We start from the raw sequence: 24582 nt of genomic DNA on the forward strand, positions 1-24582 counted from the left end.
GTGGGGGAATGCTCCTTCCTCAAATCATGTTCTCAACAAAAATGTCCTTTGCTGGAAACTAGGGCAGCCAGCAGACGAACCTGGGAAATGAGAAATGAACAGTTCCATGAAGTGTATAATGCAGATGTCATGCTGGGAAATTATCTCATTATGCAATGGGAGATGGTCCCTCAGTTAGAGTGGTTATTTAGAGCCTGACAGAGAAATGCAAAGAGGTTCCTAGTGCTCTACAAACAAAGTTTGGTTTGAGAAGCTGTTCACCAGACCTTGGTTTAATTTTTGCATTTTCTTTTAGATTCATTCCCTGATACAAAGTGATGGGAAACCAAAGCTGCAGAATCAGTAACCTTCTCCTACAAGCCCTTGAAGACCTTTTGCAAGACGACTTCAAAAGATTTAAGGATGAATTATCACATTCTGACTTTAGGGGAAAGGGCAAAATCCGTCGAGGGCGGCTGGAGAATGCTGACAGGATAGACACCAAGAACCTCCTCATGGATTTCTATGGGGCAGATGCTGCAGTAGATGTAACCATTGAAGTTTTCACTCGGGTCAATCTCAGGGATGCCGCTGCCCGACTGCGAGAGGAAAGACAGAAAGGTAAGAAACCTGGAGTTACTGTAATGGCTGTGAGTCTTGCCCAGGACTGACCCCCAGAGCAGCAACTACAAAACCAGAAAGAGAAACAAGAGGCTGATGGCAAAAAAGAAAACTCTAGATCCTAGCAGGACGTCCAAGATACTTGCAGCAGAGATGGCCAGTGTGGGCCAGATTCTCTGACGTATCCCACTCCTCTATTGCTTTTCTGCTGGCCCAAGGGGAGTAAATGCAGCCTCTAACTTTGTAACTGTGGTTGTCTGCAATTTGGTGGAATCAGCAGTGAACATAAAGCCAAAAGTGTGGTGGAGGATATAGGGAGTGTCACAGAGGAGGAAAAACTGGATTGCACCCCAGGTGTTTAAATGTTACGTGAGACTCAAACTGAGAGGGTGCACATTATCAAAGTCCTGAAGCTGCTCTAACCTAGCAGAACCCAGAATCCTCTAAGTCTAATAAACTGCTCCTACACTGGTGGGCAGTAACTCTTGTGAAATGGGGAATAATCCACAGAGTAACTGAGCTAGAGAGTTGTGTATAACAAACGTGCAGTTTCTTGACAGTCTGACATCATGATAGAGGTCAACCCAATCTATCGTTAGGATTCCTCTGTCCCACTGATTGTATGCTTGGCCATCTGCTTTTCAAGTTTTAAATCAAGTATAAAAACTGAGTGAACAGCTCAGAAGAAACCTCTGGTGCAGGTCTTTGATGAGTACAATCAAAGATGTCTGATCAGGGACAGGCCACAGAATGACAGAGAGGGCATTCTACATCGACACCATGACATAAATCCATGTTACTTTGCCCTGTGGGTAGTGTGGCTCACCCCGTCTCCAGGTGGGGACAGCAGAATTTGAGAAGTCTGCAGGGGAGATGACAGCAGTCGAGGATGTCTAAGAAATCTGCTGTGAAGCGAAAGCGACAGGATGTAGTTTCACTTTAGAAAGGAAATGAGTGCCGTGGTATTATGAAAAAAAGGAAATAATGAATGATTCAATTATATTTTAGCAAATTCTGCTCTTTCTCTTCCATTACACAAGAATCATAGGAACGTAGGGCTGGAAAGAATCTAATGAGGTCATTTAGTCCAGCGCCCTGCCCAAAGCAGGGTTATCTTTGACTAAACCATGTGAATAAAGTCTCTGCCCAACCAGCTGTTGAAGATTTCCAGGAATACAGATTCTACAACTTATCTAGGTAGCCTTTCCCAATGCTTGACCATTATGTACTGAGGCACGGGTAGTATGGCATAGTAGTTAGACACCCAAAGCATAAGTCCAGTCCAAATCAGTTCTCAGGAAGCTGGGGTTCCAGAGGGGTCTAGCATCAGACCTGGATTCAAAAGTGGCCAGGGTCAAAGGCCAAAACCAGAGACCAAAGAAGCCAAGGGTTAACCAGGGTCAGAAGACAACAGCAAGGTCCAAAGTTCAAGCCAGAAACAGAAGCAGAGAATCTGAATCTGGAAATGGCAGGGTCCAAACCAGGAGTAAAAACCAGGAAGAAAAAACAGGAAAGGTGAGGAGCAAGAACTTCACCTTTGCTCAGACAAGGAGGCTGCAGGCTGGGCCTGGCACTTAAGGGGTGGAGCAGGGGGGTCTGGCTGCCTGAGGTTTCAGGGCGTTGGCTGCCCTGGTTGCCTCACTCAGCTCATCTGGGAAAAGTTCACTCCGTGGCACTTGCTCTAGGAATGACTTGCCTTCACCTCTTAGGTGGGAGTGGATAGGTCCTGGGTTCTGGCTAGATCTCAGTACACTGACAATCAGAAAAACTCTGAATCAGAAAAATTCTTCTTAATCCCCAATTTAAATTTCCTGTCTACAGCCATTGCTACCAGTCCTGTCCCCTATGGCTGGAGAGAATAGATCATCTCCATCCTCTCTATAATTGCTAGTCAGATATTTGAAAACAGTAATCAAATCGCTCATAGTCATCTCTTCTGCAGATGGAATAGTCCTAGTTTTTTCAACTAGTCAGCTTAGTGGACAAATAACTAGGCAGGAGTATAAGAATATTGCTCAGGCATGCAGGGATGAAATCAGGCAGGCGAAAGTACAATTGGAGTTGCACCTAGCAAGGGATGTGAAGAGTAACAAGAAGGGTTTCTACAAGCATGCTAGCAACACAAGGAAGACAAGGGAAAATGTGGGTCTGTTATTGAATGGCGGAGGCAACCTAGTGACTGATGATGTGGAAAATGCTGAAGTACTCAATCTGGTTTTCACCTCAGCAAGGTCAGCTCCCAGACTATTGATTCTGCAGCACAGTTTGGGAAGGAGGTGAGATGCCAACAGTGGTGAAAGAACAGGTTAGGGACTATTTAGAAAATTGGACATACACAAGTGAATGGGGGGCCAGTGGACAATAAGCGGAATATGAGCCAACAGTGTGTCCTTGTTGAGAAGGAGGCAAACAGCATACTGGGTTACGTGCAAAAAAGCATGCAATTTTTCCATCATAAGTGCAGAACTTTGCAGTTATCCTTGTTAAATTTCATGTCATTAATTGCATACTATTTGTTACAGTCATTTTAATAAAATCACTGCAGAGCATCTTCAGCTTCATGAAACCTAGTATCATGTGCAAATGTGCTAAGCATGCCCTCAACTCCATCCTTCAAATTGTTAATGAAGATGCTAAATAGCACTGGATCCCAGACAAACCTTTGGGGAATCTCACATAATATCTCCTCCAAACTGAAAGCTAAGTCATTGATTATTTGTTGAGCACAATGATATCACCAGTTAAACCTTCATCTCACATTACTTCCATCTAGTCTGAATCTGTTTAGCTTATTAAGGAGAATGTTGTGGGAGAAAATTAAGGTATACCATAGCCACTGTTCTCCCTTATCCACAAATCCAATCATTTAATCATAATGTTGTGGTCTAGTGGGCTAGATTTTCAAAGCTACTTGGCTCTGATCAAATTGCCTAAACAAGGGCTGGATTTCAACAGCCCCTCATTGCCCAGCTCTTGTAGGAATCTGGCCCTATCTGTTGGAACAGACCTGCTTTTTAGTGGCAGGTGTGATGGGCCACTTGGCGCTCTCGAGCTGAGCCACCCATCTCACTGTGCCCAACCAAGAGCCATGCTTTATGTGCCTCCCCTGGGGCACCTACATTGGGCCAAACCCCTTGCTGGAGCACACCTGCAAGCCTGGATTAACCACCACCACCACCACCTGAGCCTTGGTCTTTGTTAGGGCTCTGTGCAGCCCAGCGTACACAGACCCTGCAGACCTTGGGGGCCACTATGGTATTTTGGGGTGCTTATTTTAGCCTGAAGCATTCACAAGTAGCCTCCTGTACAGGAGGAATGTAAGAAAGCCATGCCCACCTTAGCCAGCCAAGCAAAGTGGGCTTTAAGAGCTAGTCTCACCCTCATAAGCATTTACAGCAAGGTGTGCTATAACAGATAGCTTTATTGATCAGAGGGAGAGATTGAGGAAGGAATTCAAAATAATGGAAAATTGAAAGAAAACCTACTTGAGCAAAACAGAAAGGGCTTATTGGCCCTTTTGATATGCATTTAGTTCACTTAATCCTGAGTTATTGGCTAAATTTCAGGTAAGTTACTCACATGTTCATCCAGAGACCGATGAAGCTCTGGAGGCTTATTGCTTGTTTCGGTGCCTCAAAATGACTGACAGTCCTCTTCCCAAAAGGCCTCTTGCAGGACAAAGGAAGAGTGAGTTCCCCTCTCCCTCAGGAATTTCTCCAGCCCCTGTCACGTGGATGTCCAAGCACAGCTGCCCAGGTGACCAGGTGGACTTAAGGCATGCAGCTAGAGCAAACAAGTGGAGCAGGGCTGGGCTGAGGCTGTTTCAGGCCAGGAGACAGAGAGAGAGAGGATTTTTTCACACCAGGGCCCACCATGGTAAAGCCAGAGGCATTGACAATAGATTGCCTTATACTCCCACCTCCAAGGAAATCTCTGCTTCCCTGAGCTTTAGGCTTTTTTCTTACTGTAGATAACCCTGAATGAAATACTGTTCTCATTTCCCTCTCTCTTCAACACTCTCTCAACATTAGGCAACACTCTCTCTTCAGTTCTGTAACTCTAATATTCACATGCCATTTCTTTTCTAGCTTTGGGCCCCGATCAAACCCATGGAAGACCAGCAAAAGGTATGTGACATCCCATCAGGACTGTTATCTCCGACTGCCAGTTACTAGTTAGTAGGAGTAGCAAGTGGCACACTCTGAACTTGGTCTTTTCAGAACCAAGAAGCAGGGCTTTCTACATCCAAATGGATGCATTCTGAGAGAGCATGAATCAGGCCTCCATTTTCAGTAGATTCCCCAAAATATCACAATTCTGTTATGTTCCAGCAACATATGTTTCATGAACTAGATACGGCCTGTGGAGACACTGGATGTGGCCCATGGAGCTGGAGGGCTTTGCCCATGCCCATGCTGGGGCTGAGCAGTGAGGAGTGCTGCTGGGGTAGGGTAGCTGGAAGCTGCACCTACATCACCACCACTTCCTCCCTGATTCCCACGGATGCAGGGCAGGCTCAGCTTCTAGCCAGTGAGGAACTCGACTAGGGCTGGGCAACTTCCAGCTCCACCAGCACTGCAGATGGTGCGTGGTGAGAAGAGGCAACAGTGCAGACACAGCTTCCAGCTGCCCAGCCCTGGCTCAGTCCCTCACTGACTGGAAGCTGCACCTACACTGGGGGTAGGCATGTGGAGGATGGGGAGAAGTGACAGCAGCACCGTGGCCCAGTGCAGATGCAAGCAAATCCCTGAGCTTGCCTCTCCTCCCGATGCACCACTGCCGATGCACCACTGAAGCCACCCGGATTGAGGCCAGGTTGTTCTGGCCCATGGCTTCTAAAGGTTGGTGGCCCCTGATATGAAGTGTTATGTACTGCTGCTGTGCCCTGCATTGGCGGCTTTCACTCTAGAGGTGGCTGCGTTTCACCAGTCACTAAAGTGACTGCTGAATATACACACAGAGGCTGCATTCAGACAAGCATGGACATTTGGTTCCCCGGGGATAAGCAGCAGTAACACACCTTATGCAACTGCTGCTTGTCCCTGGGGAACGCCTGTGCCACTTGCACTCTGGCATGTGACAGATTACCCTGGGTGGAGTAGAAGAGATTGGGGCCAGCAACTGTGCTGGCTCCAGCAGCCTTACTGGGAGTCCTGGGGGCCTGGGGAGCTGCAGCTACGGTGTTCCTGAAGCTAGGAGCCTGGCTGGCAGTCAAAGCATGGGTCCAACCAGCCAGGCTCCGGTTTTGGGCGATGCACACTGCCACCACCTGCACTGCTGAGGTTTTCTTTGCATGGGTGTTTTGGACCCTGGGATCTTCTGAGGTCAACCCCTGCCCCCATACTACAAGGTAGCAGCCCAGGGAACACCTGAATGTGCAGTGTGTAGCTCTGCAGACAGGTGTGCACACATCTACACTCATCTGGACGTGGCCAGAGATTTCAAATTAACCGTTTTTACCTGCATCCTAGTTCCAATCAAACTATTGATATCAGGGAGGACTACAGGGCCTATATTTAGATTGCAGATGGTCTACCGACCTATGACTGATTGGGGGATACTATATGAGGAAACGTACACTACAATTATAATAAAGACACTATTTATTCTTGTTGATGTAGCTTTATTGCAACATTAATACACTTTAACCTCTGGATATCTAATGCTTCGTATCTCTAACCCAGGTTACAGGGAGAAGTACACTGAACACATACAGGACAAGTATAGAGTAATAAAAGACAGGAACTCTCTTCTTGGTGAGAATATAAATCTGAACAGCAGATACACCAAGCTGATTATTGTAAAGGAAACACGTGCCAGAAAGGAAAGAGAACATGAAATAATGGCCTCGGGACAGAGACATGCAGAAATCATGTCTGAGCAAAAGAGATCCATCACCATCAGTGACTTATTTGCAGCTGATGAGAAAGGGAAAACTCTGCGAATTGCTGTGCTGCTGGGAGCTGCAGGGATAGGGAAAACATTGACAGCAAAAAAGATCATGTTTGACTGGGCGACTGGAAAGCTTTACAACGAGGTATTTGATTATGTTTTCTACATCAACTGCAGAGAAGTTAACTTTGACACTGAGGAGGGAAGTGTTGCAAATTTGATCCTAAGGAATTGTCCTGATCAACATGCACCGATTGAAGCAATGTTGGTGGATCCAGAGAGACTCCTGTTCATAATCGATGGCTTTGATGAACTGAGATTTTCCTTGGATCAGCCAGAAGAGAATCTGTGCTCTGATCCCTGGGAGAAGAAACCAATGGAAATCGTGCTGAGCAGTTTAGTCCGGAAAAAAGTCCTTGAGAAATGCTCCTTACTCATTACTACAAGACCAGCTGCTTTGGAGGAGCTCAGGCAGTGCTTGCACAATGAGCGCTACGCTGAAATCCTGGGGTTTTCAGAAACCGAGAGGAGAGAATACTTTGACAAATATTTTGGCAATAAACGGAAAGCAAGAAAAGCCTTTAAGTTTGTAAAAGAAAATGAAATGCTCTTCACCATGTGCTTTGTCCCCATTGTCTGTTGGATCGTCTGCACTGTCATAAAGCAGCAGATGGATGAGGGTGAAGATCTTGCACAGTCTTCGACAACAGTCACAGGAGTGTACCTGCTCTACCTTTACAATTTACTGAGGGATCCAAGAAGCAAGTCAAAGCAACTCCTGCAAACTAACTTGAAAGGACTTTGCTCCTTGGCTGCAGATGGGGTCTGCAGGCAGAAAATCCTGTTTAGGGCAGAAGAGCTGAAGAAGCACGGCTTAGACACATCTGACTCCCTCTTTCTGAATGAGAACCTCTTTCAAAAAAGCACTGACTGTGAACGACTTTACAGCTTCATCCACTTGTCTTTTCAAGAGTTTTTTGCAGCTTTGTTTTATATTCTGGAAGAAGAAGCTGCAGCAGTAGGCGAAGGCTCTGGAAATGACATAAAAGCTTTGACAGCTTTGTTAGCCGACTATGGGAAATCTAGAAATCATTTAATGTTAACAGTGAGATTTCTGTTTGGTTTCTTAAAGGAAGAGCGAATGAAGGACATTGAGAAAAACCTGAGCTGCAAAATGTCATTGAAAATTAAACCAGAATTACTGAAATGGATTAAAACAAAGCCTCAAACATCTCCCTTGTCTTTGGGATCTCATGGGCAGAGGTCAGGTTTTGGACCTAAGGTTGAAGCACTTTACCAGCTTGAGGAATTTCACTGTTTGTATGAAATTCAAGACGAAAATTTTGTGCAAAGTGCACTGAGTCATTTAACAGCTGTGAATTTAAGTTTTCATAGATTTACCCAAATGGATCAAGAGGCACTTTCATTTTGCTTAAAAGACTGCCAGAACCTAGAATCACTTCTTCTAGAATCCTGTGAATTCAGATACGAAGATGTTTCAAGATCCCAAAAGCAGCCAGCTCTGTAAGTATTACCTGGGCTTCTAAAACTTTTACACTTAAAAAAAAAAATAACTGAGATAATCTCTGAAACATTGTCTTCCCGCTCCCCATTCTCCCCTTCTCTCCACTCCCACCTCTCCCCTCTTGCAGGATTTCTTAGCTTTAAAATGGGCCATTGTAAAAAATGACCACCGTTAAGGATTAAGATTTCAAAACGATGTGCTACTTCTGCCCCAAACCTGGGAAACAGCAATTTGAGGAATAAGAATTTATTTCAATTTAAACCCACTAATAAGAAAGAAAACTCTTGTATATAACATGAGTTCATTTGTATCTCTAACAGACATTAAAGCAATATGTTTACAAACTTGCTGTCTCACCAGAATCACGGGGTGTGCTGGTGTGTGGTAATAGCGATTAACTGCAGTGATTTTGAGGCAAAAAAGGCAGGCACCAAAGCCTTTTTTTTAAAGTTCACTAAAATGGCTACATGCTATGAGTACTGTCTATCTCACTATCGATGTCTCTCTCTGTCTAGAGATAGAGATATGTATCTAGATAGATCTATGCAGCTATGTAGCTGTGTAGTTAGCCATGTAACTAGCTATCGGGAACAAATACATTTGAGAAAAGATCCCATTGGGGCGGTGAGCAATGTGTCAAGTAGGTGTTGGGCTCGGTCTCAGCACAGGTTCACTGTGCACTGAGAGGTAGACACGCCGGCCCTGAGTTTTACTGACGTGGTTATTAGTGATACACACAAGGAAGCAGATTTGAAAGTTAAAACTATACACAAGATTTATTGATAAGACAACAGGGAATATTTACGGAAGTAAGGGGCGACCACAGTAACAACGCTTTAACTAATACCAACACAGGAAACACCCAAAGACAATCCATGCTTTACCAATATTGAAATGACGAATAGGAAGTGAAAGAGAAGTCAATTCAGTAGCCCAAGTCTAGAAGAAACCAATCCCAGTCAGGTGTCATGAGGAAGTGATTCAGGAAACCAGTGCAAGGCCCTGGGCTGTCGTGTTTGGTGTCTCGCTCCTTCCATGGGATGAGCTCCCAGCCTTACTAATGCTCACGATCTACCTCCACTCACAAGGTTGAATCCAGTTCCCCAATGAAACCACGCGCCTTCAAGAACCGCAGTGCTCACCACAAAAACTCCTTTTCATAATGCAAAACATCACACAACAATACCTTACACACCCCACCGTACCCCACAAGAGCCTCACACGCATGGCAGACATCACAGACAGATTGTCACACACAGACACACACCATTGCCAGAGTTCTTGATTTTTACATGCCACAATCACCCCATTCTCAACAGCTGGTCCTCTGGAGCACAGATCCTGCTGCTTGCTGTCCGTGATGTCCAAACCAGTCGCATCACTCAGACCCATCTCTCGCACAAGATACATTAGCTGTCAGTCGCACCTTGTTGCTCACTTTTACCCCAGAACAGACGCACAACTTTCCAGTCCTGGACATTATCACAACTACACATGCCCAAGCTGGCAACCTGGGCCAGGAGATAAGAAGTTCACTCCTGGAGTCTTCCAGGAGACACAATGACTGTACATGCTTTTCAGTTAAAATTACAATATGCATTAACCATGTACATGCTGGAACAAAACATACACACACACACACACATATATATATATATATATATATATATATATACACACACACACACACACATATATATATAAATTTCCTGATAGCCATACTGTTCTCCTGCATAAAAGGTTTAGTTAAACTACTCTCCCTGTACCTGCATCACCTGCTTGGAGGAAATGTTTCTCCTTTTAGAAGGTACACATCCCATTGTTTGAAAAGGTTTTAATGTTTCAAGTAATATTTCCTCCTATGAATTTCATGCATAGAGCAGGATTGGACAAATCCATACAGGGTATGTCCCTCAGTGGGTGTTATGCATCGCAGTTAGGGGTGCAAACTCCAAATTAGTTGTTTCTATGCCTCTGAATGCTGAGAGAGGGGCAGGGGGTGAATCAGTCTGGACAGGCCCTGCAGAAATACTCTTTCCCCTTTTCCTGTGAATGCAGGACATGGAGTTACATTTACCTGTGGTCTCAGTTCAAAAAATAATCAAACCAGATTTTCTTGGGATTCCCCCCAACACACACATTTTTCTGAGGATGATGGTCCCTGTCTATGTCAGCTTTCTGTTAAGCAATGAAACATCCTCTGAGTTCTCTCCCTGGGCTCTGTAACACAAGGGCTAGGTATAGACAGTCAAAAAGCCCGAGGCTTTACATTATAACTGAACATATTTTAGATTATTTACATTATAACTTTAAAAAATACTTATAAATACATTATTTTGGGAGAGTGCTGAGAACTGCATTTGAATACTACCACATGTTCACTTCAGAGAATGAACAGGTAGATCGCACTTAGTAGAACCTGCTCCACTTGACAATAAGTGCATCCTTTGCTACTAGATGCATTTTGCTTTAAATGACGTGCAGTAGATTGAAACTGTAGAATAGCTTCTGTGTAAGGTATGATCACATCATCCAAGATGGGTTTGGAAAGCTGAAGAAATGAACCGAAGTTTGTCGGTAGAGAATCCAAACAGTTCTGTTCTCTCTTTGTAGGAAACAGGAGAGTCACTCACCTATTTGCCTGCTGTGCCAAGCACTGAAAGACCCATGTTGTAAAGTGAAAAAACTATGGTAAGAAACGTTGTTCTTTTTAAAAGTCCCATGCTCCCTGATGTTACTGCAGGAGTCCTACAGCAGAGTGGGAATCAACCTGTTCCGGGGCTGGTGTAACAAGGGTAGAGAATGGTCTCATCTCTTAGGACTGTGTTTGTATACTCAGTCAATGGGGCAAATTCTCATCTCGAATAAGTTGTCTCTCTGTCTTCAGTGGCCCTGTAACAATTTACACTAGCTGACGAACAGCTGAAATGTGTGTGTGGGCAGTTTATGTCTGCCTGGCCTTGCCATGATGCTTAATCAAATCAGATGAGCTGGAGTGAGAAAAGAGAACAGTGTGGCCAGTGGGATACTTGGAGGATCCAGTATGGGCTAGCAAAAATACTTATGTTTAAGGATCTGTCACCATGGCGTATGAATCATATGCACATCTGTAATTCACATTCAGGTATCCACATTTCATCTCGTTCATGCTCACTTAATGGTGAGGCAATAGGTGAGGAGGGGATTAGATTTCCCTCCTTTCTTTCTGTGCCAGTCACCTTTTCCATTTTTTCTTTGCTTTTTTTCTCCTTCTACTCTTAGCTCTCCATACCTCTTGCTGCCTCAACTATTGTTATTGGGAAGACCTTTAGCAGGAGGGTGATTTGGTGCTTGGATCTAACAGAACCATGCCAGACCTTCATTTAGTCCCTTCTGACAAGGGCTTTTACAGCTTCATTATTGCTGTGGAGCATGCACTGCTCCACTCTCTAGCGGTTTGCACCCATACTCTTCTTGTGGGATTGGGGTGAACAGCTGCTTGGTAGGACCCAGGATGGATAACCTTCTCTGAGATGGCCTGCACTAGGGAGCACGGGCCTTGCCTGTACTACTGCAGCTGCCACATACACTTCTGGCAATGCACAGCCAAACCCATGTGTGCTAGGAGCAGTGCACAAGGGTGCACAAGGGTGCAAACTTCTTTGATGTTCAGCCTTGCTCAGAGCCAAAGCAACCAGCTGTGATGACCAGCAAGTCCCTTTGCACTGCCCAGCACTGGTATTTCCACAGAAACCCTTCCCCGAGTACACAGAAGATTTGAGATCTCAGAGGACCAACTCTGGCACCTGCTGAGTTCAACTACTCTTTGCAGCTAGTCACGAAATGTCAGAACTTTAATGAAAAATGTACAGTGACAGGCAGCGTTTTCTGGAGAGCACGGTTTTCATTTCCAGCAGTTCTGCCCCTGCACACCCGCTGCAGGCCCAATCCAGAGGACAGGAGGGGAGCTATGGCGGGTCTCTGTGGTGTCTCTGCTCTGCCTGCCCCAACCACATCAGGCCTCATAAATTTCATAGATTTCATAGACATTAGGACTGGAAGGGACCCCAGAGGATCATCGAGTCCAGCCTCCTGCCCCAGGGGTCATAGGATCCCAGCAAGATAAACATCCAAATTTCCCTTGAAGGCATTCAAAGTAAGTGCCTGAACCACCTCTGGCGGCAGTCTATTCCAGAACTTGGGGGCTTGGACAGTAAAAAGTTCTTCCTTATGTCCAGCCTCAAATGGTCATGCACGAGTTTGTGACCATTCAACCTTGTCATCCCTTGGGGCGCTCTGGTGAAAAGACATTCCCCCATATCCTGATGCACACCCCTTATATACTTATAGGAGGCCACCAGATCACCTCTGAGCCTGCACTTTTCCAGGCTGAAGAGTGCCATAGCTCTCAGCCTGTGATCATAAGGTCTGTTTTCCTGACCTCTGATCATGCGTGTGGCTCTCCTCTGCACGCTCTTAAGCTTCTCCACATCCCTTTTGAATTGTGGAGCCCAAAACTGGACGCAGTACTCCAGCTGCGGCCTCACCAAGGCCGAGTACAGGGGGAGAATGACATCCTGGGATTTGCTTGAGAAGCATCTATGGATGCAAGCCAGCATTTTGCTCACTTTACTAGCTGCAGCATCACATTGAAGGCTTACGTTCATTTTGTGGTCAAACATGACCCCCAAGTCCCTTTCATCCATAGCGCTACCCAGTGTAGCACTGCTGAGCCTATAAGCATGCTGCGGGTTTTTCTTCCCAAGGTGGAGGACCTTGCATTTTTCAGTGTTAAACACCATCAGGTTCTCGTCCGCCCATTTGCTGAGCCTGTCGAGGTCAGTCTGGATCGCCCTCCTGTCTTCGGATGTGGATGCTTTACCCCAACGTTTGGTGTCGTCGACAAACTTGGCCAGTCTGCTTCTGATACCAATGTCCACACCGTTAATAAATAATTAATAAATAATTAATTAAAAATAATAATTAATTAACGGGTTTGTTGCAGGTAGGTCTTGCTTGACCAATCTCATTTCCTTCTACGACCAGGTGACCTATCACCTGGACAAGGGAGAAGAGATTGACGTCATATATCTTGACTTCAAAAAAGCCTTCGATCTGGTTTCCCATGATCACCTCTTGGAGAAACTGGCCAATTGTCGCCTTGGGTCCTCCACGATCCACTGGCTGGACAACTGGCTCCGTGGTCGGACCCAGAGGGTAGTCATTGATGGGAGTCACTCATCATGGTGTCCTGTGACCAGTGGGGTCCCCCAAGGCTCTGTCCTTGGACCCATGCTGTTCAACATCTTCATTAATGATGTGGACACTGGAGTCAGAAGCGGACTGGCCAAGTTCGCTGATGACACCAAACTTTGGGGCAAAGCATCCACACCAGAAGACAGGCGGGTGATCCAGGCTGACCTGGACAGGCTCAGCAAGTGGGTGGATGAGAATCTGATGGTGTTCAATGCCGATAAATGCAAGGTTCTCCACCTTGGGAGGAAAAACCCGCAGCATCCTTATAGGCTCGGCAGTGCTATGTTGGCTAGCACTATGCAAGAAGGAGACTTGGGGGTCATCATTGACCACAAGATGAACATGAGCCTGCAGTGCGATGCTGCAGCTAGTAAAGCAACCAAAACGCTGGCTTGCATCCATAGATGCTTCTCAAGAAAATCCCGGGATGTCATTCTCCCCTTGTACTCGGCCTTAGTGAGGCCGCAGCTGGAGTACTGCGTCCAGTTTTGGGCTCCACAATTCAAAAAGGATGTGGAGAAGCTTGAGAGAGTCCAGAGAAGAGCCACACGCGTGGTCAGAGGTCAGGGAAGCAGACCCTGCGATGACAGGCTGAGAGCCCTGGGGCTCTTTAGCCTGGAAAAGTGCAGGCTCAGGGGTGATCTGATGGCCACCTACAAGTTTATCAGGGGTGACCACCAGTATCTGGGGGAACGTTTGTTCACCAGAGCGCCCCAAGGGATGACGAGGTCGAATGGTCACAAACTACTACAAGACCGTTTCAGGCTGGACATAAGGAAGAATTTCTTTACTGTCTGAGCCCCCAAGGTGTGGAACAGCCTGCCACCGGAGGTGGTTCAAGCGCCTACATTGAACACCTTCAAGACGAAACTGGATGCTTATCTTGCTGGGATCCTATGACCCCAGCTGACTTCCTGCCCTTTGGGCAGGGGGCTGGACTCGATGATCTTCCGAGGTCCCTTCCAGCCCTCGTGTCTATGAAATCTATGAAATTAATGAAGGCAAGAACTATACATACAATTGTATAGAATCCTCTAAAACACTATTATTTATGTAGCATCTTGGGATTCTCCTGAAAAAATATAAAATGCAAATGAAAGGGTAATTAGCATTGCTAAAATGCACATTCCAACCCCCCCCCACTTCTCCCCCCCCCCCAAGACCCACCACCACACACACACACATGCACACATTTAATTGCACAGATGTGCATATGTAGCTGGATGTGTATTCACACCTACAAAACACCATTTTCCATGAGGATGACCATGGCCGTTTGTTTGCTTTGAACTGCCCTGTCCATCTCAGGGGAATGACAAGGACTTGGCAGGGGTTGTGGATGTGAGTAGCTCATGTCTAGTTAGCCAAGAGACCTCCTGTTGGCCTGACCTGGCTCCATCCCACCCAAGCCTGCAGGCACACTCATATCCATGAAGGACATCAGTGAGGATGTGCTAGGTCCATTCACTTCAGCTGCTCCTGGACTTCTGAGAGGCTGAGTCTAAAAAAAAACTTCTCAGAGGGCTGAGCCAAAAAGTCCTGTACTGGATAATTTCCAAGTCTGGAGTATGTCTGAGGGTGCTGCTGGGTGGGAAACAGGCAGAGCAAGGTTAGAGCAGTAGTATAAAGTAACACCTGCTTGTCAACTTGGCAGGTGCTCCACCCCCTGCAGCCATCTTTGATCTACCACCTTGAAACTGAAATCCCACCCCTCTTCCTTTATATGGGAAGGGAACAGTCCCCATTCCCCTTATATGAAGTGTCAGACACCCAACCTCCACGCACCCTGTCACATGATGCGTGACCTCAGAAACCCCACCCCTGCCCTCAATCACATGACGCGTGCCATCAGAAACCCTGCCTCCTGCTTCACTCACATGGCATGTGACGTAAGAAACTCCCCACCCCCAGATGGCCTCTTTGGTTCCAGAATTCCCTGCCCCATCACATGGCCTGTGACAACACCCATCACATGGCCTGTGACATCAAGAGTGTTCCCGTCGAACCCCAAAGCCCACCCCTTATGCTGTACAGGAGGACTGTACGAAACAGCACCATTCTGCTTCAACTTCCGTTTCGACATTTTGATGCGACAGTGTTTCAATTCCAGTTTTGTTTCATTTCGGAAGAGCCATTCTGTTTCATTTCATCGAAACTGTTTCGCTGTTTCAGCGTTTCTCCCATAGGCTACAATGGGGAAGCACAAAACAGCATATAACTCTGTCACTTCTAGCCTGATTTGGATGAAACTTGCAGGGATGGTAGCCCCCTCTGAGGGCATAAAGCCTGCCAAGCTTCAAGGAGATAGGTGCAGGGGTTTCTGGGAAACTGAACCTCAAGTTGTTGACAAGCAAAAGTGTCACTTGCTGGCAGCAGCAGGCTCCTCTCATCTGGGGCGCAAAGCCGGGGGTTGCACCCCTGGGAGGGCTGTGGGGCTGCACCAGACTCCTCCCAGGCATACGGCCCCTGATCCGCGTGCTGGATGACAGGAGGCTGTTGCTGCCGACTGGGACTAGCACTGGGCGCAGCCTACACCCAGCGCCAGGAAGATTGGTGCTGCTGCCAGTCCCAGACTCTCCATAGCAATTTGGTTTTTTTTCAAGAAAACTTTTGTTGAACAGCGTGGTCAAATTAAACTGACTCACACTGGCTGGCCAGTCTCAACTACAAATCACATCTGCCTCGCTTTTTCTGAAAAAAATGAGAGTAGCCACAGGCATCTGGCTGTGTCATGTGGAGGCCTTGTTTATAGCCAATGCTAAATACCATAGAATGTGTGGGAATGAAGTAATTAGGATATTTTGTGAATGGTAACTGTGGCAGAAATGCCACCATCGCTGCCCCTCTCCAGAGATCTGTCTCTGCCAGCGTGAGAGGCTGCTGTTGAATCCCTCAGAGCGGGGATCTCCCACCTTGTCTGCATGACAAAAGCCTGGCGCCTGGGAGGCGATGCTCTGGTCACCTGGGCAGGGGGGAAAGACCTGGCCCTGCGCGCGGGCCCAGGTAGCCAGGGATGCTGGGGAGATTGGTCAGTTTGTAGCCAGTATTGGCAGCTTCGATTGTACCGGGCTGCTGAGTTCAGAGAGGTTATTTAAGGGTCCGGTCCAGGAAGAAGGCAGCCATTAGCCATGTGGTCATCCAGGTGAATCTGAACCTGGCTCTCACCTCATCACCGCATGCTCCAAGAGTTCCCTGCCTCCAGAGGAAACTCCAACCACCTCTGGATGATGCGAGTGAGTAAGCTACTAGAGATCCGATTAGATATTTAGCTTCAGTAATTCAGATGCGTGTTTAAATGGCTACCTCAGCCACCCTGGTTTGCTCTATGGGATTCCTTGATATTCCTCTAATATTTCTATGATATTGCTCTACCTTTTACCCTGTTTCCGCCCTACCCCCTGTAATCAATAAAGTTCTCCTTTGTGACTGGTGTGGGAGACTTATTGAGGGGTGGGTCTAAATTATGGCGAGGAGGCCCCTTAGGTCTGTGGACTAAGGGAGGCTTCCTAATAAGCCCCTGACTTGGGGAAGTGCCCCAAGTGCTTGGATTGGGTCTAGTACCCATTGGACGATCAGGCCTGTGTTCTCCAAGGTGCGCAGAGCCAGAATTGAGTCCAGAGCCTTGGATGGTGGCAGCGGGAACCCCAGGCTAGCGGGTGTGCTCCAGGGAAGGGGTTGGCCGGACGGGAGGCACCCCAGGGAGGCACTCAGAGCCTGGAAGGTGGTCGGGCGCTGGGAGGTGGGCGGCTCAACGCAGGAGCGTCCCCTACTGGCCCGCCACAGTAACAATGCTAGAGAATACATGCACCTGGTGCAGATGACTGGTAAGTAAGCATATGAAAGACTGCTCTCTGTTAATCAATTTGAGGAATTTGTCCAGGGATATACCCTGTTTGCCCTTGACCTGTCTCCAATCTTTATTCACTGATTAAACTTGGGAACCTGAGACCAGAAATATGCTTTGCCAGAGCTTTACCCACCACAGTTAACACGATCATGTATACAGTCTTTGACAACACCATAGAAATAATAATTTCTAGTCAAAACTAAGTCTTGTTGGCTTTATCTTTGATAATATGAATGTGATTGGAGATCCAAGGCACTAAAGCAAAGGTAAAATGTCCAGCTGAAAACAGCTGTTGTGCTTTAGTCTTACTTCACTGATTGTATCTTTATAACACAGACTCACAGAGGACCAACACACCCTCTCCCCCCCTCTCAGCCCTCTCACAAAAGCAAAAGTAACACCAGTAAAAAAAGACAAATTTAGAAGCTATATACCATGAGCTAAATGTTTCTCAGTAATTTTTAAACGTTTTTTGCCTATCCAATAGCTATAACTGTTTAAAACACTTTCCATATACAGTTCATTTCAAAGTTCTCATATTGCCTGATTTATATATTCATCTAACCAGGTAAGATCTTCATGACTACCTTGACCACACTCGTTCAAAACAAAACCCAGGAACTTTTCAAAAAGCCTAATTCTCAAACAGTATGTCATTATGCCATAAAAAGAAACACGCACAAACAATTTCATGAGGATTTACATTCTTGACATGAAACAGGGCCTGTTGATTCAATGCCTAGTTGTCTTCTAAAAGCATCATCATTATCTTCTGAAATATTGGATTTCTGTTCTTTTTTTCCTGGTGTCAGGTTTACGGACATGCTGGTACGTGGGTTTTCTGGAGTCATTAAAAAGGCTTCATCTAACTGTGAAGGGGATTTAAAGAGGATTCAAATAAAAACCTTAATTAGCTGCTGTTTAATCGGTCCTTGGCTAATTCCTACCTCCCTCCTTCCCTCATGGGACCAACCCCCCCACCACTATCAAAATCTAAGTGCCCCCCACCCCACAGCCATGTTTCAAGCCTCTTACTAGCATCTCTGCTGTCTTGCTGACCTCTTCTTCCTACAGTGACTCTAGCATGAGGCCCTCATCTTCTTCCAAATTCTCAAAGTCTGTTCAAGGGATCTGGGTCTTTGTTTCATAGGCCTGCTGCTGCATGCTTGCATGGGATTTCTGACCAGTTTCAAGTGTCTCAGGCAGTCTCTGGGCTAGGGCACTGTCCTCTTTAATCTCCCCCTCCTCCCCAAAACTACTGCTATGGTAATGTTTTCTTTACAGGCATCTGACAAGTCTTGGTGGTAAATGAGGATGAGGGGTCTTACGGGTGTAGTGAAAGAATCTGTATCTGCCCCTATCTGCCTTAGCATGGTCTCAGAGAAACAGGTGGTCTTCTTTGGAAAGCAGATAGACTGGGGGCTTGCAGCCTTGAACCCACCCATTCCTGAGGAGGCCTGAGGCCTCTGAAACCCCCACTGATTGGTTGAGGGTGGTGAGGTGGGTTGTTAGAGGGGGTCACAAACCCCCGCTACCTGATAAGCTGTGCCTTTGCCACATGGTCCAGGATGATGCTGTGCACCATGAGGGTTGGGCTTTGGAACCTGATGGGCAACCCTTCTGATGTCATGGACCATGTGATGGTGCAGGGAATTCAGGGGCCAACATGATGGCCTGGGACTTGATAAGTTGTGCCTATACCATGTGGTCTAGGGCAGGACTTGATGCATGACGGCCGGGCTTTGGGGCCCGAATTGGTGGCCTTTCTGATGTCACAGACCATGTTATGGGCACAGGGACTTCTGGGACCAACATGGTGTGGGGGTGGGGAGTTTCTGATGTTATGTGCCATGTGACCGAGGCAGGTGGTGGGGTCTCTGCTGTCATGTATCATGTAATCAGGGGCATGGGCAGGGTTTGTGATGTCATACATCATGTGACCAGAGCAGGGATGGAGTTTCTGATGTCACAAGTCATGTGACAGGGTGTGTGGAGGTAGGGATTCTGACATCACACACAATATAGGGAGAAGAGGGGCAGGACATGCAAGATGGTGGATCCAAGATGACAGCTGGGGGTGGGCACCTCCTAAGGTGACAAACAAGTGTTCTTTTATACTACTCAGGCCCATCATGGCTGAGTCATGTCATGCATCCTGTGAGGCCACGGGGAAAGCTACACATCAGGAGCAGACAGCAGTGTCGGAGGAGGGCCTCCTAGCACTCCAGTGCCTCAGTCTTGTGCGCACCTCCTCTGGGAGCCCAGACACAGCAGGAGGGTTCCAGAAAATAAATAAATGAATAAATCCTCTATTTATTATTGCCCCAGGGGAGCTTGGGAGCAAACCCAGGGGACCTGCTCCCAAGGGCAATGATCTCTCAGGGTCTCCTCTCTACACAGAGCAGCCTCCTGCCAGGGTTGCCTTGCAGTTGGCTAGAGGGGAGGACCAGGAATGGGGCTTATATAGGAAGTGCTTGCCCGGCCACTCATTCCTTATTGGTTGGCAGCAGAGGGTTGAGGGCGGCCCTTCTCAGGGCTGATTGGACACAGGTGCAGCGCAGACATTGGGGCTGAGCAGGAACTGCTGTTTTTTCCTTAGCCAAGGGGTGGATCTTGAGGCAGGGCAGGAGATGGGACTTCTGTCCCATTGTCCCTGCTGATGGATCAGGGAGGGACTGGTGGGCAGGGCCACCTGTCAGAGCACCTGCCCCGGGCCCCATTCATGCTCTGATCTCTCTCCTCTGCTTCTCTCTCCTGCAGGCTGTCACGCTGCCGTCTCACAGCCGCCTGCTGTAGGGATCTTGCTGCTGTTCTCGGCACCAGCCGCAGCCTGACACATCTGGACCTAAGTGGTAATGGTGGTCTGGGGGCTGGCGGCGTGCAGCTGCTGTGCAAGGGACTGAGACATCCCAGCTGCAAGTTGCAGACGCTGCGGTAAGGAGCACGTGGCTTCCCCTAGGCACTCCCCAAGGCCTCTGTAAAACTTGCTGGAGGGGCGGAAGTCAGCAAGGGGCCTGCTCTCCACAGCAACAGGGAGGTGCTGAGAGCTCACTGTCCCTCCAGCCCCCGCATACTGGCTTGCAACTTGTACACACCTGCCTGGACTGGGACGGTGCATTGTTTAAAGCCAGGCCCACCCCAGGCACCAGTGATAGAGCCCAATAACAGAGGAGGGAAAGGGGCAGAGCCCAGAGCATGGGGTTAGTTCTAGTGACAAACCAGTGACTGGAGGATGAACTAGGACTGAAGCCACTGTGGGAAGGACTCAGAGGTCCCAACCACAAACTACAGGCACCTGCATAGTGGTACAAGCAGGCAGGTCCCTTTACCTTCTGCTTCACCTGTGCACTAGTTTGGCAGCGCAGCCAGGGTTGCATTTGAGTAGTAAAAGGTTCAGGGTTCTTGTCTGTGGCTTTTGGTTCACTCCAACAGCTGCCTGTGTTCACGGCAGACCCCCCAGTTCTCACGGTGGCCCACCTGGACCCTACTCCTGCTGTGCACGTGCCCCAGGAGAATGAGCCTTTGTCCAGCAATACCTCTATGTACTGCCCAAGTCCCAAAGGTTCCCATGCCCTTCCTCCCTGAAGCATTAAGGGCAGCATGGAGCCTGCCATCCCTCCTCCTCCTGCTTGCATACCACTCTACTGGGTGTTCATTAGCAACGCCCATTAATCAGTTAGTCTGTTAATTAAGGAGGTGCAGGATAAAAAGTATCCAGTTAGTTAATGTGGTCAGAATCTTCCTTCTGCTCCTTCCTCCCCTTTTCTCACCTGCTCGTACCAGGACTGTTGGTGTTGGAGTGAACACCTCCTCAGAGTGAAATCCTGCCCTTTCTCTCATTCTTCCCTTTAATGAGGGGACTTTGGGTGCTGTTGTGCTAAGGAAAGGCCTGTCCTAGAGCAGTGGCCCATCTGCTGCTCTTTTTCTGAGCAGGGCCAGGGGATAGAAGCGTCCCTAAAACTGTCCCTTCTGTAGCATTCCCTGAAAGCCTGCCTAGGCTCAGGATTGAAAGAGTTAAGACTTAATGAGTCAGGCAGTCCTCCTTGCCCAGCTCCTCTGTCACTTGGGAACACTCCCTGAGTGCCAAGCCTGAATTGTTCACAGTACAGAGCTTCAGTTAGGCTAAAGAGTAGGGGTAGTGTGTGAAGGATCATTAACAGGAGGTAGGTCACCCCTCCAGTACTATTCAGGTCTAGCCGTCCCTGTACCCAGCACCTCAGGACATGCTCTTAGCACCATTTCTGTCAGGATGGAGCATGAGGAAATGGTGAAATGAGTACCTGCTCCCCCAGTTTGGGGTAGGCAGGGATGTAGAGGGATGTAGGGTTACTCCAGAAGGGACAGCCCCAATGCTGGAGGAGCCGTGCCCCTTCTATGCTCTTCTTTCTTTCTATAGTATGAGGCCATTTCTCATATTCCTTCCCCTGCCTGGAGATCACACTGGGGTTTGGGGAGGCCTTGAGAGATGTTTCTCTGACAAGGAAAAGTCATTGGTTGCATGTAGAGCAGGGGTCCCTCCCTGATGTCCTGAGACATCACATGGTTATCAGTCATAGGCCTACTGGGCACCTTGGTTGGCTGCCCTATTGACTGAAGTCAGGATTCACTGTCTCCTCTTGTAGGTTTGGGCACCCTTCCTTTTAGGGAAAGTTTAGACCTACCCAGTGAGGACAGTCACAGATCCTGGAGAGAGAGAGGAGCATCCTTATTCAGATGTAGAGCTGCAGTTCCAGCTCCTCTCCTCTGCTGATGAGGCAGGTACTCCCTCCAGGCTGTGCCCAGTGCACGGCTTCCAGGCATTCCCAGCTTGGATGGACCTTTGATGTCCAACACAAGCTAGTGCATGGGGTGTTTCCCAAGTTTCCCATGCAGGGTAGCTTGTCAGCCCTGTTAGCAAGAGAGGGTTAGATTCACCTGAGGTTTCAGCATCAAGACCAGTGACATCCAAAAACAAGTGTCCCCCTTTCCTGACATCCTCCTACCCGAGTGCTGTAGTACCAGGAGGGGCCAGTTTGGACAGATTCTGTTTCACAGAGTGGAAAATAAAGTGTAGCTTGTGCCCAAGTCATGAGTTTCCTGACTGAAGTGTAGGAGCAATTCTGTCACCTGCTCTGGGCACTTAAGGGCCCCATTATGGGAATAGGATCATTCTTCTGAGATACGCAGATATCTCCGTAGTGTTTCATGAAGGCAGGCAGGCATCCAAATTGGGATCCTGCTAGCTATTTGGGCAGCTCAAAAGCAGTCACACGGTTCACTTTGCTTATAGGCTGGCTGGTTTGGGGGTTTCCACAATACTGCTGTCCTGGCCTGCCTTGGTAAGGCAGAAGGAACAGAAGCAGCTGCCCAATGCACAAGCATAGACGCTGTTCCAATGCACTTCTATTCCTGCGTTGGAGCAGGCTCGATTAATCAAGTCTGTGGGAGCATGGGATACTATCTGGAGTGAGTGCAGGACAAATGGGTCAGGGTCAGGGCCAGGGCTGCATACTCAGCTGCTGCTGGGCTGCTGGTGGGTGCTGGTGGTGCTGGTGGGGAGGGTGCATGGGCTCTGTGCTGTTGCAGCAGGGTGATGGGTGCTGACCAGCTCATGGCAGCTCCCCAAAACTGTACATGTAGCCTGCAGGCCCAAAGAATTACCCATTCATGTTATACACAGCTTCAGCTGGCCAGGAAAATGCATTGCTTCCACCAACCATGTCATTCTTATAATTATATGGTATTATTTTTTCCCTAGTTTTTCTTTCATTTAATAAAAAAAAAAAAATCTTTGAAGAAAATTCACTTTTGCAAACGACTTTTTAGTTGCTTAAATTTTTTTTCCAGCAAGATGTTATAACGCATCACTTACTTTCAGCTCTGCTTGCAGTGATATCGGAGACAGCTTCTACCATTGCTGCTCCTTTTCTCAGCCGGGATCTGTAGTTCCAGGATGCCCAAGGGGGTTGGGATTTCATAGACTGCTACTCCCTTTGATTTCCATATGGACCTATCAGGGCCAGAGTGATCTGAGCCCATGAGGGGAGAACTGGTTGGGCACACCTGGGTGTGAGAGTGCTGCAGAGCCACAGGATTTCTGATTTCTATTTTCAACAATCAGGATCACAGAGGGCTTGTAAAATAAGGAGGAAAAAGGGATTTTTTTCAGCTGGGATGAAGCTTGTTGAAGAGAGCTGAAGAAAAGCCAACACGCTACAGTGAATCCACTTATAACGTTGTGTCTGGTTTTAAAACAGTTCACTTTTATTTAGGTTATGTAAGAAGCTTTGGTACTGTGACTGTCTTTGCTCAGGGGCAGAGGCAGAGTCCTGGAGCCCAGGGGTAGGAACATACTCACCTCCACATGTCTTCCAGCTTCCAGCCCAGGTCCAACTAGTCAGAAGGCAATATGGATTCATAATATTTACCATTGTCTCTTGGAAGGTGATCTCCAAACGGGCACCCCTGTCATTAGATAGACACTTTATGTTATTAGAGGGACAGTGGTGTTCTTGGAGTTTCCTACTGTCACATCTTCCAAGATTTGTTTAACCTTTCTCACGTGCGCTCCTTCTCAGTTGTTCTTTGCCCTCCCTGCCCCACTGCTCGCAGGTGGGTTCCTTCTCTCTCTTATTAGCTCCAATCTTTCTTCTTTTTCTTCCTGTCCAGTTTCATTCCTGTCCTCCAAGATCCTGTCCATCACAGTCAGAAACTTCTTCCTCCACGTCCCCTTCATGTTCTACCTCAAAGGGCTGCTGGTGAGACATGCATGCTCTCCCCTGACTCTCGCCTTGAAGTGTGCTCTGTCTTTATGCCTTTGACTGCAGGTGATATAAAAAAGTGATGATCTACTTCTCTTTTGCATTGTCTTGGGGTCCTGCCTTCCCTCTCACTGCATGCACATCATTGGGGTATTCTTCTTCTATAATCTTACACTCCCCCTCTCTTGAGGCTCTTCTCTCCCTACCTCACATCTGCCCTGGAGCTCTACTAATCTCTGTGGAGCCTGGGGATTTTCTCTATCCCTCACAAGAGATCCCCTGGTTTCTTTTGTTTCCAATAGTGGGATCTTCCCTCTACCTTTGGAAGAGGACTCTAGCTTTATGTTATAGGCAGTAATGTTGATGGAGGGCATGAAGAAACATATATGGCAAGGTAAAGCAACAAATACATGTATACATAAGATGGCATCGTTACTGGGGGCATTACCAAGAACCAAGTGCTGTTTGGTCTTTTGAGAGACAAGACTACAGCCCATCTATGGTCAGGACTTCTTTGTGAGCTCAGACATGGAATTGAGGGACTGTTACAATTCACGTGCTGATGGCTGTTTTTGTACACCAAATCTAGATACAGTCATATTTCCTTGTGAAGCCACCTTACCTCCTAGTACCAAAAGTATTATTAACAACCCAATCAGATAAAGTCAAAAGAGACAGGTCTGTAACCCAGCCTTGCATTGATTACATCCAAATAGATAAGTGGAAGTACTTGTCTCTATGCC

At 47.5% G+C, this 24582-nt stretch overlaps 1 protein-coding gene across 1 annotated transcript in view; it reads left to right on the forward strand.

Annotated features, from left to right (window-relative positions):
* Positions 1–301: 301 nt before the first annotated feature.
* LOC102565780 (NACHT, LRR and PYD domains-containing protein 12) overlaps positions 302–24582 on the forward strand; it is a 41186-nt gene continuing 16905 nt past the window's right edge. The window contains exons 1-5 of the mRNA XM_059718045.1: positions 302–600; positions 4689–4727; positions 6285–8016; positions 10631–10708; positions 19860–20033. Coding sequence (XP_059574028.1) covers positions 318–600; positions 4689–4727; positions 6285–8016; positions 10631–10708; positions 19860–20033 — 2306 coding nt within the window. The 5' untranslated portion in view covers positions 302–317. The remainder of the gene's footprint in view (positions 601–4688; positions 4728–6284; positions 8017–10630; positions 10709–19859; positions 20034–24582) is intronic.

The sequence above is a fragment of the Alligator mississippiensis genome, chromosome 15 (assembly GCF_030867095.1).
Source record: "Alligator mississippiensis isolate rAllMis1 chromosome 15, rAllMis1, whole genome shotgun sequence".
NCBI classification, from domain to species: Eukaryota; Metazoa; Chordata; order Crocodylia; family Alligatoridae; genus Alligator; species Alligator mississippiensis.